The following is a 15,109-nucleotide window of genomic DNA, read 5'->3' as shown; positions in this document are numbered from 1 at the left end:
TTTTGTTTTGGTTCTTTTTTTTTTTTTTTTTTTAATTAAAGGATGCTTAAACTAAGGGTATTGTTCTATTTAGTATATTATGTGGGTGTCAGCTTAAACCAAATGTGATGCTCTTGTATTTTTTTTAATGGTGTAACTCTGAAGCTGGTAACTTAACTATTCTTACAAATAATAGTGTTCACACTCATTGTCATCAAGCCACAGAAAACTGATCCTGACTTTTAGGACAGATGAATTTGTGTTTGAAGCATTAGTTCTTTTTTCTAATGATAATGTAATTGAACACTAATTATCCTTTGGAATTAAGAGCGTGACCACATACTGCTCTTAAATCATTCACTCTTTGGCTGAATTTTATCATGTCTTGGGATTTTTTTTGCCCTTTTTCTCCATATTCCCTGAGAAGGAGCTGTTGAAAGTACGAATACAATAATGAACAGAGTATACAAGCTTTGATTAGAATACAAGGTAAGCTAAAAATGAAATATTTGTGCCATGTAAGAAATCCAATACTGACTTAGAATTTTGTCAGAACTTTAATTTACCAAGTTGTAACATTGGGAGTCTTTGCTTTGACCATATTGTGAGTGAACTGCAGAACTGAATTTGGGTGTAGTGCAGTTGTGTTACTGCTTTCTCCTGATCAGCAGTTAGTTTTGTGTAACTCGTACCCTTGAAATACCAAGTGTGCTTCTCCTAGTCAGAAATATCCTTGGGAATCCCTCTCTGCTGATAAGCTACTAGCAGCAAGTTTGCATTCAGTTCTGGGCTAGACCAGGGCGAGACGTCTCTGGGTCTGGGCAGGAGGCCTGGAATTCCAGAGCTCTCACCTTGGCTACTCACTCCCCCACCTGCCTCAGGCACAATTGCCTTTTTTTTTTTCTTTGCTTCAGTTGCTGCACCTGTGAAATGGAGACAATGCCTCCTCGCAGGAATGTTTTGCAAATTATGTAGGTGGAGTTGAGGACCTTCAAAGTGAAAAACCTCTTAAAAAAAAAGAAAGAGGTCTTTAAGGTATTATTTCAGTGTGTAGCTCATGGATGACCCAGCCTAGTCCCTTGCTGCCTCAAGAGGCACCACCTCAGGAGATCCCGTTCCAGGTGTGGCCCTGGTCCTGCAGTAGCTGGGACCAGAAGGACACCAGTCTGCTGCTCAGTGGTGCTGAGCTGTTCAGTGGCCTGCTCTGCCCCGCTTCTGGAAGCACTTGATCAAGTATGTTGATATCCTAATTGCTTGGGAAAATGATACAGGTACTGGTTCAAAAAACATGAAGAGACTGGTTTTTGTTTACTTGTGGGTTTCTTGTCCAGTAGACATTTCTAGTTACAGTATTGTCTGTTTTCACTAGAACAAGTTGAAATCATCACAGAAGGATAAAGTGCGTCAGTTTATGGTCTTCACACAATCTAGTGAAAAGACAGCAGTGAGTTGTCTGTCTCAAAATGACTGGAAGTTAGATGTTGCAACAGACAACTTTTTCCAAAATCCTGAACTTTATATACGAGAGAGTGTTAAAGGATCACTGGACAGAAAGAAGTTAGAACAACTATATAACAGATACAAAGGTGAGTACCCTGAATTTTAAGGCTTATTTCCTAGCTGTATATATAATTCTTATTTACAGTGTATTGGTGCTGCTGTGCTCTTGTGCTGGGAAATCTTAACTGACTCTTTCAGCTTTGTTTTTCTATACTAGTAATACAAATTAGAAGGGAAATATAGGTAGGTTTCTGCTTCACAAGGATTACATGCAGTTGCTTTATGTGCTCCAAATGTACCGACATTTATAGGACATTAGGGTCTGAGCTGGAATAGTGTGTACAGTGAGTAATTGTAATGGTTAACGAGGATTTTAGGTTGTTCTCCTGGGGAAAGCACATCACACAAGCTTGATCTGACAAAGTGAAAGGTTGCGTACCAGGAATGGGTTCTGCCTTAATTTTTATTCAGCTTGTTCTTACAAACAGAGTGTAAAAGAAAACAAAGTCTCTTTATCTGTTATATAGCCAGAGTTCAACTGATATCCTACCACACGAAGTAAAGTGGATTCAGTACAGCAGAACAAATCCTGTGTTTTAGCACTTAAAAAAAATCTAAAAATGAGTGTTGTGTGTTCTGACAGTTTTCCTATGTTTTATATGTATAATCCAAATACCATTTTTCTGAAGTCTGTGTTGGCTTGCATCAGTAGATCTTTGTTAGTGCAGTTGAAATGTGAGCATCTCACTTCCAGACCAGATATTGATTCCTTCATGGAAAGAGGAGTGGGCCTGGCTGACTTGGAATTGGTAATGGGGCAGTGTAACCTCCCCCTGGAGGTTACCTTGTCTAAACTCATGCATGCTGGTGGTACCAGGAAATGCCTAAATCTGCTGTTGGGGTGGCAGTGGATGGGCAGATTTGGGTGTTGGTACAGCTTGGAAATGAACACTGCAGAATGGCTTATAATGGAACTCAGATCATCAGTCTTACCAAAGAGGCCAATAATGGAGTGTGCTGGGGGGAAGAGAACCACTGCTCTGTAGGGAATGAGTCAGAAGATCCTGCATATTATTAGGCAGAAAACAAATGTTTGTGGTGCTTTTGTCTCTCAATGAAAATAACACGAGCTTCATTGTATGGGAGGCTTTATTGCAGTAACTGCCTCAATTGTTTAAAAGCTTAACCATTGGGAATACTCATTTAATTTTGTTTTTAAAATACTCTCTTACAAGGGCTGATCCCAAAAATGGCTTCTTGAAAATGTTTCCATGTCTTAAATATACTTGTTGAACAAATCAGCTTTTTCAAATACCTGTTTTTCTTGATACTTACTTTTATGCCCCAAAGATCCACAAGATGAAAATAAGATTGGTATAGATGGTATACAGCAGTTCTGTGATGACCTAGCTCTTGACCCAGCCAGCATCACCGTACTCATCATTGCATGGAAATTCCGGGCTGCAACACAGTGTGAATTTTCAAAGCTGGAATTCATGGATGGAATGACTGAGCTGGGGTAAGTGTTCACTGAGTGTTGGATGGTGACAGTGGTCACCATCAGTTCCTGTTTTGGGGAATTCTCAGTCATGGTGTCCTTTCAGAGGTGTTTCGGAGCCCAGCATCACTTGTCTGCCTCTGGCAAAATGCAGCCCTACCTTGGTTGTGTGAGCATTGTGTGGTGGTTGGCACAGAGCTGCTCTGGCAGGTAGAGCAGGGATGTTGGGCTGCACTCAGGTAGGCCTGGGGTTTCTCTGCCTTGTGAGAGCGCAGGAGTCTTTATCACATTTTCCTAAAAATCTTGTGGATTGTAGAACCTGATATATCAGATATATGTGCAAATGCAATGTGAAGAGATAACAACAAAAAAATTAAATTCTTGTAGAGGTGCAGACTCATTAAAGGCTTCCTGAATTCTGTTTTGATAATTGTATTGTATTCCACAAATAGTTTATAGATTTTTGTTTAGCTCATGTTTTTATGGCAAAAGGAATAATGAATAAATAAACGTGCTTTTTAAAATGCAGATGTGACAGCATAGAAAAACTGAAGGCCCAGATTCCTAAAATGGAACAAGAATTAAAAGAGCCAGGAAGATTTAAGGATTTTTATCAATTTACTTTCAACTTTGCGAAGAACCCGGGACAGAAAGGTTTAGGTATGTATTCTTATTTATAAGCATTTGTTCATGAATATTGGAAATGACTAAAGCAGCAGATGAATGTATTATTGTGATCCAATGAATCTGAAAGATAATCACCCTTGGGATGAAACACATCCCTGTGTTTTGAAAGATAGATGTCAATTTAAGGTGCTAAAATTGATTATTAATAAAGGCTACAGAATTTTATGAGAGAGGGTTTATTCTTTCACTCAAAGTGCAGTTTTCAGTAAGCACAATGGATTATGGTCTTACATTGAAGACATAATTACACCACTTAGAATGTGCAGCACTGAACAGATTAATTGAATTTTTACTTTTAGGATAAATTGAAGCTGTAGAACCATTTTCTGTGTAAGCACATTTGTACAGTCCCTTGTAACACCAAAAATGCTTGCAAATGTCTTAGCAGAATAGAATTGGAATGGTACGAATGGATTCCTGTGTTCTGGGCCTGATGCCTGGCGCTGTCTCCCTACAGAGTTTTTTCCCCCCTTACCTCACTGAAGGCTTTTTTGCCATTATTTCAGAGTTCACATGCTAAGTGTGGCTTTGGTTGGTGTAACAGGTGGAGTGGAAGAATAACTTAATAAAACTAATTTCAAAACACCACAGTTTGGATGGAATTAAAGGAACAAACTCTATCTCTGTCCGTTCAAAACAACAAAAATGAGGGAATAAAAATTTCTTTTGAGCAGTGATGTTAAACAGCCAGAATACACATTCATTTCTCTACAGTGTGATTTGGATATTAGCCATTACTAGCATTTCATGATACTGTAACTTCTTAAGTTAATTGTTCTGCTTTTGAGAAGTAATACAATACTGCAGGGCTGGTAGGTTCTTCCTTGGCAGCTTGTGAATTTGTTTATCTCAGTAATGAAAGTGCTCTAAACTGGCTGCTGCTGGACAGCTTTGCATTCCCAGGCTGTGTGAAGATTACCTTTCTGCTTTAGTTTAATTGGTTTTTATGTATAGACCAACTTTTGGCTTAAAATGAGTATTGGAAAATAAGTAAAGAAGCAAAAGCTCTCTGTCTTGGTTTCGACTGTGTCCTTCTTTGACATCTTGCTGTATCTTGTTTGTTGTTTTCAGTGGATTGGGAATTTTATTGTATCCCAAGAAGCTGGGAGTGCTGCTAATCCATTTGAAAATACTTGTGCATGCTTGTAGTAATTTCTGAATCATGCAGATAAATGAATAGGCTGATTCGTATTTCTTGTAGGAAGTCATAATAATTTTTTTAGGCTGGTACAGCAAGGAAAGTAGGGACAACAACTGAATTGTGGGATTTATTTACCAGGAAGATTGATTCACTTGCTTTATTTCTTGTTCATCATAAAGCTTCTTCGTGCAGGTTAAGCTCTAGCAGTGCCAGACAAGTATAGTTTTCTGAGATCCATATAGCATATACATAGTGTAAGGTAGGTTTTTTTAATTGTTGTTAAGTCTTGGTCTGGAAGTGATGTAGACCTGAGCTTAAAGTCTGGATGCTCATCAGCCCTTTCGGTGCTCATAAATACACAGTTCTAGGCATGAATTTACAACAGGGCAGAATAATTCTGGAAACCCTGGAGCAAAAGAATACTGGGAGAAGTACAGAGCTGCAAAGTAAGTACTCCTAGTTAGGCAATTAATTTTGGTGTGTCTAAATAACTGCTTGTAGGAACTTGCAAATTGATTTTAATGTATATTGACCTCTAATCTTGCAAACATTGTGCAGTAGTTCAGGCACAGTTCTGGAAATATATTTCCTCTGCATAATTCCTTACTACTGTGTAAGTACTGTGGGTGTCTGGAAAGTTCTTGTGATATTTGCATCTCATTGGAGACTTCCCTGTAGCTGGTGTTCATCTCAAACATTGTTTGCTTCTCTTGCATCTCTCTGGATAAAACTCAAAATGGAGGATGTATTTCGAGACTCTTATGTTTGATCCAGGAGGATTTCCGTGAGCATTCTCACACTTACAGAAACCTACAATTATATATTTACCTTCCAATTTTGTTATTTCATATAATTTCTTTTTTAAAATGTAGTTTGTCCCAAGGCATTATGTCATCATGCTTTACATGTTTGGACTCATATAATGAGTTTGAGGTTGCAGCATCCTGAGATTTGGCTTTTAACAGCCTTTGCTTACCCACAAGAATTATCTCAAAATTGTATAAATATGTCAGAATGCACAGTTTGTTTATAGTGATTGTTTACAAACCCCACTGTAAAATGCAGTGATTTGATGACCTTGCATTTTTGTATGCACACCATTAATGCAGCACAAGTAAATAAAACTTCCTTTTTTAATCTGTTTCCTTGAGCAGCTGATCAGCTTCTTCTGAAGTTTGTGTCTATTAATTTTTAGAAAGGCAGTAGTTTTAGTTGAAAGCTAAAATGCATGTTTTTGTACCTGAATCTCCTGTTAAAGAGAGATTTTGAGCCTTTACAGTCTTGAATGAGTTGCCATTTCCATATGCAGCTTTATTTACTGAGGTGTAGTGACATCTGTCTAATTTGTCTCTGCTTCTTGAGATTCAAACTTACACTTCTGTCTGAAATCAAATGCCTTTGCAGCTGCTGGAAAATCCTTCACCAATTTTATTCTTTGGTCAGGAAGTATCATAATGTGACTCTGCTGTTTGAGAACTTTTAATATGAGATACTAAACAATTCAGAAACTCCCCATCAGCATCTATTTTCCCTCCAGCAAAGCAGATTTCATACTTAGTTTGCTGTTGATTTCAGCTCCAAGATCTACCTCCCTGGGTTCTTTTAAATATGTGGGCATCCTGGGGGAAGGAAGGGAGTGGTGTTCTTGGGTTACTGGTGTGGGTTTTTTTATTTTTTTTCCTGAGGTGTGCAGTTGATCCTGTGCTTTCTCCCCCTGCTTTCACAAGGGGGTTGTTTATGGAAGAAATTTACTAGACTGCAAAATATATAAAAACATCTGTTAAAAAAGAGGCTACTTACCTAGGCAGCCTTTTGGGGTCACTGTGTGTACTTGGCTGAGAATACTGAATTTGGTAATTCACAGTGAGTGGAATTTGGTAATTCACAGTGAGTGGTGTTTTGTGCTGCAGCACAGAGCAATTACCTGGTAATTCCTGGTAGTGCAGCTGACCCTGGGCAGAGTTGTGTACCTGAGTCTGAAATGTCTTTTATCTGCTCACAAGCTCCTGTCTGCCCCTCCTGAGCAGGGAATGCCTTGCAGTTCAGCCTTTGGCACACCCCAGGGAGAGGAGCTGGCTCTGTCCTTCCCCTCCCTCCAAACTAACCAGACTCTGTTGGGAGCTGCTCTCTAATGTGTCAAGTCAGGCTTCACTCATTCCAAACAAACAGGAATTTTAACAGGAGGCTTTGAAAGAAAAAAAAAAAAAAAACAACCAACCCACCACAAAAAACACCCAACAAACAGAAGAAGAAAAATCCCAAACCAAAACAACAAAAAACTACCCAAACCAACAACTAAAGCAAACAAGCAAAAACTCAACCCAACCAAAATACCACCACCACCAAATAAACCAACTATCTCCTGTCTGCTTAAGGACACTACTTAAAGATTCTTTTTCAAAAGGAAATCTTGACTGCATAAATGAGCAACTTGACAGAAGCCTCATTAGAAAGGCAGCACCTGTAATAAGGTTGCTCTAAAAATGAAATCATTAAAAGATGGTTTTATGTAACTTGTATTTTATATATTAAAAAAAAATGAAAGTCTCAATACAAAATACTACAAATTTTCTTTCCAAGCCAATAGCATTTTTAACCAAAAATATTTTGCTGACTTTTAACTGAAGTATTGTTAGATAGCAAAAGACATATCAAATGTCCTGGGGGTTTTGGATATGTTAGATATTAATATGGGCAATTTTCAGTTCTGTATTCAAATAATAGTATCAAAATATATATGTGTAACACTTTATTTATGGTTGCCTATTTGTAAAGGATCCATGAGTATATACAAGTTTAATATTTTCACATTTATGGATACATGGTTCATCCTGGTGTTAGATACTTGTGGAGATAATGTATTTGATATGTATATCTCTAAAAGTAATATATTTTAATATTACAGATTTAGAAATGGCCATTGCCTACTGGAATTTAGTACTTAATGGAAGATTTAAATTCCTAGACTTGTGGAACAAATTTTTGTTGGTAAGTTTAAACCTTTACATAATCTGGACTGCAGTATTTTCAGAACTTGGAAGATAAACATGTTTAACTTTTTGAGTAGATGAAATAGACTGTCTTGACCTAAATCCCAGGTATTCATGGTGTGTACAAGAGAAACACGTTTTGGGGATATGGATGTGTCTGAGACAGTAAAAATGAACGTGTAATAGGGTTTTAATGTATGTCTTTTTTAAATATAAATTTTCCACCTCTCCAAACAGGAACATCATAAAAGATCAATTCCTAAGGATACCTGGAACCTTCTTCTAGACTTTAGTACAATGATAGCAGATGATATGTCTAACTATGACGAGGAAGGTAAACATTTCCATTTTCTCTTATTAACTTCTAACTGTGTTTTATGCTGCATTTATTACTGGGTATCTGCTGTGGCACAGTCTTTAACAGCACAATTGGAGTATCACTGGTGATCTGAAGTCCAGTTAGGGATGCTTTAATGCATGTTGTAATCATCTCTCTGTTACTGCTGTTTTAAAAAAGAAATGCTGAAACTTTCATGGAATACATTTTCTTTTTTTGTTCTGTCTAAGCTCAGACACCAATTCTTCCTTATTGAGACAAACCCAAATTCTTTCTTACTGAGACAAACCCTGATATTTGTCCATTTAAAACCCACAGATTCTCTGTTGGTGCAGTTCTTGGCATCTTCATCCAAGTTACTGATCCATGGTCTGTCCATCTCCCTGTAGGGTCCTCTGCTTATTGCATTTCGTAGCTGAGAATGTTTTTAAGTCTGGTTGCTTCAGTTTATGTGAGGCTTGGACATGTTTTGACATAGAAGTGAAGCTGGCAGCACACAGGGCTTGCTGAACAGAACTTGCTTCCTACCAAATGTGTTTCTTGTAAACTTTTGTATCGATCTTTCCTCTTCCAGTCCATCTGTAGCCAGGAACAGCTGATTACCCTCAGCACTTGGCAGCACATCAGTTCAGTGAAACTAAACTTGTGATACCTCCAGAGCAGAGGGGAGCAAACTTCTACAACTTTATTTAGTAATTATGGACTGTCCTCATTCCCTTGTCAGTTTTGAGTTAGGATTTTGGTCAGTTTTTTGTTTTTGTGTGGAAGATGACCCTTGAAAGAGATGTGTATTATCTGGCTTTAAAGGAAGCAGAAATCTTTAATCAGCTCTTAAATTTCAAGGAGAAAAATAAAATCGTACTTTTTTGCTTCAAACTCTTCCTAGTTTAATACTGGAAAGTAAATAGCTTGTCTGGATCTGAAGCTTGTGAAAGAATGCCTTATTGAACCAAGTTCTTATATTGTGGTGTTTCTCTCTTATAGGGGCATGGCCAGTTCTTATTGATGACTTTGTGGAATTTGCACGCCCTCAAATTGCTGGGACAAAAAGTACGACAGTGTAGCACTAAAGGACCCTTCTAGAGTGTACATAGTCTGTACAAATACCTGAAATGGAAAATTGCACAGTCAATTTCTGCTGGCTGGACTGAACTGAAGATCAATCCTCACAATATGGCTGAGGGTTGAGACAAACCTTTAAGGATACATTTTGGACCATATCATATTTCATTCTTCTACTGGTGGTTTGGGCTTTTCTTCTAGTCTGGACCACTCTTGCCCGTTAAAATTCCAACATTGTGGATTTCATCATGGATTTATTTTTTGTTGGTGGATCGCCCTAGTTTCATCTCCCATAAGTCTTAGAAGCTTTATAATTATTTTGAGGTTTCTGATTTCACATAAAGCACAATGCTGGTCATCATCAGACAACTGTTGTATGGCATCTGAATTATACAGATCAACATCAAAACAATTTTTAAAAGAATCCTTAAATATACACTTGGGGCTAGTTGCAAAGACTGTACTGATAGCACTTCCTGCAAGAGTGATATATTTAAGTGTACTGGGTCCGAGTTTTTTCTTTTCTGGAAAAGTGCAGGTGTCGTCTGAGTTCGAGTCTCTGGTCACAGCAATGACAGCAATGACCAAGGAGCCCCAGGGCTGGTGATTGGGGGTCTCTGGTGCCTGGGTGAGGTTTGCTCGTGGCTCAGCTGCTCTGGGGACAGCTGGGGGACGACACAGCTCGTGCACTTCCATCCCGTGGGCCATGGCAGAGCCCTCAGTGGGACGAGCTGTGTGTCCTCACAGAACCCAGTGTTCTGTAGGTTACTCTCTTAAGAAATCAGATTTCATTACAGTTTTGAAATGCTTATCTGTCTGTCAGAGAAAGGTTTTTCATTTATGTGGAAATCAAACACTTGAATATACTGAATTTGTGTCTTAACTGTTTGCTACACAATACAGTATTTTAAATTGAGACGTGACTTTTATGGCTGAGGTGTGATGAAGCAAATGGCCCTGTTGTACAAGAAGCTGGTGAGGTTGATGTGAATCTGGGTTTTGAAACCATGATCCTGGTAAGTTAAATCTTTGTAACATAGAGGTACTGCCATTATGGATGACACCCTTTTTTAAATTATTTTGTTGAGTTTTCCTTAAATTGACATATCACTGTGGTTGCCAAATACAGAAATTAAGAGTAAAGCTTTCCCAGACAAGCACAGATCAGATGCAAACTACTACACTGGCTTTGTTTGTTTAAATTATTTTGTGGATCATCACTACTTCTGTCTTGCTGCGTTTGACTGAATCACGTCACTTGGATCAAAGCAGGTTTTAGCAGATGCAATTCTTTAATAATACAAGAGCTCTTTAGCTGCTTTTATGGTCTTTTACTCCTTACTGAGTTACTTGTGAAGAGATTTGATAAATTCTGCTCTGGAAAACAGAGAGGAGACAGACCATAGTTACAAGTGAGGAGAGGGGGTTTAAGCCCATGCTCTAAATAGTGCCCTGATAAGGCCAGAATTATTTTTGAGATGAGTCATTGGTACTTGCACTAAACTGCAGCACGAGTTTTTGCAAATGCTAGAAGGATTTTAGGGAAAAATTGACTATTAAACAGCTAAAATTTTTATTTGTACTCTGTGCAGTTGACCTTAAGGCTGGCTCCCCTTACAGCAGTGCCCTTTTGGCAAATCCAGTTGTGCATTTATTCCAAAAATACAGCTCCTCAAAAACATTGCAGACTTTCTCCAGCTACTGGCATTGGCTATGCCAAAAACTGTGTGTTTTGCTGCTTTCAGTATTTCCTTTCTCAATTTTGTGTAAATAAAAATGGGGATTTGAAATTATGGGGGTGGGTGGGGTGGAAAAAAAAGCTCGACAAGGTTATCTCTGCGTGCTGTTTTCTGTCTTGAGGGTTTTGGTACTGTTTCAGATGGATTAGTTCAAGTATGCTGTGTTTGGAGAGGAGAACTGACTTGCTTTTCATCCCAATGCAGACTTGTCCCTCAAAAAAGTCTGGGACTGGGCAGTGGCAAAAGGCCACGGTGTTTTAGAGACTCTTCCTTTCAAATGCAAGATCTTTCCAACAAAATAGTGTTATCATCAGTTTGGTACTACATGCTTATAATTACTGTGTAATTATAAAGAAATACATAAAACTTTGACTAATTATGTTGCAGAAAAGGGTTATTTGTGCTATCATGGCATCTTAAAGTTTTTCAAAACGACTGAAGTTGAAAGAACATTGATTTAACAGGGTGTTGTTCTAAAGACAAAATGCCTGGTTACAGGGAATATTTTGTACTGAAACGTGCTCGGATGTGGCCATGTGGTTTTTTCCTTTATATATGTGTGGGGTTGTTTGGTTTTTTTTGGTTTTTTTAAGAATGCAGCCAGTTGCTTACTTGGATTGGTTTAATTCCTAAGTGCTTATGTCTTCAATTTGATGATCTCCCTGCAAATGGATCGATTTAATTTTGCCAAATGTCAAGGAAAAAAAAAATGAAGGCAAACATCAAGTTTGTAAGCTGTTTTTATACATTAAAATATGTACAAAATTAGAAGTGCCCTGATATAAAACAATCTTGAGATTATATTTAGTAAAAACCCATCATTTACATATCTCTGTAAGTTCAAAATGTAACTTCTTACAATCCCTCTCATTACCAACAGAGGCAATAAAGCTCCAGTGAAATTGCCATGACTGAGGTTTGTACTGCATTGTTTCAGTGTATTATTTGTAAAACTTGTTTCTAGAATGTGCTCTTAGGGAGTGTGGGGGAAAAAAAGAAGCATGGACTACGTGTGTTCTGCATAAAATACAGTTTAGGGTAAGTTTCATTTGGGGAAAAAATAATCTGCTCTGCCACCTCGCCTCTTCCTTGTTCCCAGCTCTTGGCACTGCCCTTCCCCAGCCTGTGAAGGAAGATCCCACACACTGCAGTGGTTCAAATATGCCTCAAGTTCAGTAGTGAAGCAACTTTTTTATTGATCAGCCTGTTAATAAGTAACTTATGACTTGCTTCAAAACTGTTCTACGATGAAATCCGTACTGAGACATCCTTATTTAAGAAAGATACAATTTTTTAAAGAATGCATTTAATAAACTTTTGTCATTCACACTTTTATTTAAATAATGTTGCCAGAAGTCTCTGTAGATTTTATTTGAGGATGGTAAATTGACTGGGTTTGGCTTTTAAAAAAAACCCGTGGTGCCCTTCAGGCCTCTCAGCTCTCCAGGAGATGACCATACCATTAAATATCTGATGTAATTATAATTTTATCTATCAAAAATAGGCCTTAGCTTTGTAAGTACAGAGCTGGTTTAGTACCAACATGTAGAAGTATCTGCAGAAATAAACACCAAGGGTTTTGCTCCTAAATAGGCACCTGTAACTCAGGCCCAAGTCTGACCATTGAAACTGGTACAAAACTCAACACCCAGCTGGTGGAAGTTCTCAGTCAGTGAAAGCTGCCTAAATGCAATTTGAATGCTTTGCATGAAACTACAACTGTTTCTTTTATTTCCCACATCTTTGCCTAAAGGCCCTTGATTTCAAAATTATAATAACTCAGAGGGAAAGGGGTTATATCTGCCACTTCAAGGGAGGCTTCTGCCTTCCTTAGCAGACACCTGTCTTTTAAAACCAAGACAACTCAGTTCTGTGTTTTCAGAATATAACATTTCAAGTCTTTGTTCAAAGGACAACTGGCAGGAGTCAGAGGGATAAATCATTAGGTGAGGAAACTGTGAGGGTGAGAGATGAGGGGGCTGTAAAACTTGTGTGGGGAAGAGACCCAGGTTGGTTTTCTTTTTCTTGCTGGTGACTTCTCTCCAGCCCTGTTCCTGACTGACCCTGGGCCTGGGGTGCAGCAAGCCTGGCTTTGCTCTGCCACGTCTTCCTCTACCCCTTATGTAATTAAAACAATGACTCAGCTAGAAGTGAAAGTTTTATTTAATAAATATAATTTTCATAAACCATTTTCAAAACAACAACTGACCAAGCTGTACAAGGAGCAAGCACACGGCCTCGCTGGCAGAGGAGCAAAAATAACATGAGGCAGCCACAGTGTCAGAGGTCCAAATTCTTTGTATTAACTTATTGCTCATTTCCCATGGGCAATGCCCCTAGTCTGCCTAAAGTTAGGGTCAACATCTTTTAAAAGGTACTTCTTGCAGAGATGAGACCATTCCAGTTTTTTTCTTCAAATCAGCAAACTCAATCACACTTCATTAAAAACATGAGTCTAGATGATGATTTGTTATTTTTGTATGCATTAAATCTGAAATCTGTCATGGGACCGCAACTAGGACTTGTAAAAATATATTCTTTGAGATACAAATAAGAGCCTCCTGCAGCAAGGTGCACCTCATTTTTAACCATTTTCAACTGCATGCTCCACAGATCATCTTTTATCCTGTTGTCAAAATGTAAAAAGGGTGAGAACCTGCTGCTGTTTTAAGTAATATCCTTGAAAACTGCTGAGGAGAGATGAATACACCCCCAGGCCGCGGAGGTGCCCGCCAGGGTCTCTTTCAGCCAAGCCACGCTCTGCGGCTCCCAGAGCAGCGCGTTTCTTTCCCCGTGTCCCGCAGAGCTCCTCGGCCCTCCCTGCGCTGTGCGGTGACACGGGCGGCAGCGGGAGCAGCGCCGCCGCGAGCGGCAGCAGCGCCTCTCTGGGGTGGGACGGGCTGGGGGACACCGGAGCGGGCACAGTCGGAGCCGGGCGGTGACAACAACAACATCCCCTAAGGAGCACCAGGCGGCCGGGGCAGCACACACGGCTCTGAGCGAGTCCTGACGCCTTTGGAGCAGCACTGAGCTGAAGGGAGAAAGAAATCTATAGAAAGAAATCTATAGAAAGCAGAAGCCTGGCAAATCGCGCTGCTAAGGAGCCACAAGAGCTGGCAGAGCCACGAGCATCCCCAGCATCCCGGCCCTCCTTTTACACGACCGAGTCATTCCCAGAGCAGAAACCAAACCGTGCCACTGGAAACAAACAATAGAAGCAAGGAACGTACGAAACAACCAACAATAAAAACATTTGCAGAAAAAATCCCCCACCCTAGAGCTGCAAACGAGAGAGTCTGGCTGGGAAATAATTTAGGAACAGGATAAAGGCTAAAATGAGTCCCTGGTGAAGGGTTTGCCCAGTTCTAGGAATGCTCCTTTAAGCAGTGACATCTGTGTAACAGGGCAGTGGTGAGGGCAATGACAACGGTGAGTTTATTAGGGATTCTACACAAAAAAAATTGAAAACCTCGAACTAAATGGTTCAAAAGCACGTTTTGCTTGAGCACTTTAAAACACTGACTTTCACCAAAATGACAAATATTCAGAAGTACAGAAGTAGCAGATGAAACTATGAAAAATAATTTAGGCTGCAGCTTTAAGACACTTTAGCACTAGAAAATGGTATTATATTCCAATATAGAAGTTACACGTTCATAAAAATACACATTTGAAAGTATTACTAAAGATTTTCAATAAGAAATTATAGGTGCTTAATATGCATTCTAAGTTGCACAAGCTTTTCTCAAATAATTCTGAAAATGAAAAGCTGAAGTTTTCAGCATTCCTTCCTTTGAAGCTTTTGTTCCCCCTCCCCTGCTGTAATCTTAAAAAATACATAGAATATTTTTAAGCAGAATATTTACATTTTAGTTATTGAAACAATTCAGAACATCTTCTCGCTTAGTTGTTTTCCACTGCATCCTCATGAAAGCATGAGTTTGGCAACTGAAACTGTTTTCCTAAGTAACAGAACCAAGCCCAGTTTTTCCCAGAAGCAGAACTGACCTGCAGGGAACACGATCCCATTCGGGAGCGGCTGTGGAGAAGGTGCTTCCTTAGGGACACTGCACAGTAAAGTGAGTGTACACCACTCTTGCTTTGAACTATAAACATCTACTACAGGCTTTTATGCATTTCAAGGCTAAATGGTAAATAATAAAACACTTCCTCCTC

At 39.1% G+C, this 15,109-nt stretch overlaps 2 protein-coding genes across 2 annotated transcripts in view; one reads left to right on the top strand and one right to left on the bottom strand.

Moving 5' to 3' along the window:
* The first annotated feature begins 21 nt into the window (after nt 1–21).
* On the top strand, nt 22–11,845 carry DCUN1D1 (defective in cullin neddylation 1 domain containing 1). Its single transcript, XM_008644505.2, has 6 exons — nt 22–1,565; nt 2,830–2,998; nt 3,507–3,637; nt 7,711–7,793; nt 8,033–8,129; nt 9,117–11,845. Exons 1-6 carry the CDS (start codon nt 1,391–1,393, stop codon nt 9,194–9,196), a joined length of 735 nt encoding a protein of 244 aa, XP_008642727.1. The 5' UTR covers nt 22–1,390; the 3' UTR covers nt 9,197–11,845.
* Nucleotides 11,846–13,078: 1,233 nt separating this feature from the next.
* ATP11B (ATPase phospholipid transporting 11B (putative)) overlaps nt 13,079–15,109 on the bottom strand; it is a 62,401-nt gene continuing 60,370 nt past the window's right edge. The window contains exon 31 of the mRNA XM_017726832.1: nt 13,079–13,964. Within this exon, the coding sequence (XP_017582321.1) occupies nt 13,601–13,964 (364 nt within the window). The 3' untranslated portion in view covers nt 13,079–13,600. The remainder of the gene's footprint in view (nt 13,965–15,109) is intronic.

This window comes from Corvus brachyrhynchos, unplaced genomic scaffold (assembly GCF_000691975.1).
Source record: "Corvus brachyrhynchos isolate BGI_N302 unplaced genomic scaffold, ASM69197v1 scaffold162, whole genome shotgun sequence".
Lineage (NCBI taxonomy): Eukaryota > Metazoa > Chordata > Aves > Passeriformes > Corvidae > Corvus > Corvus brachyrhynchos.
This window is presented reverse-complemented; position numbering and strand designations above follow the sequence as displayed.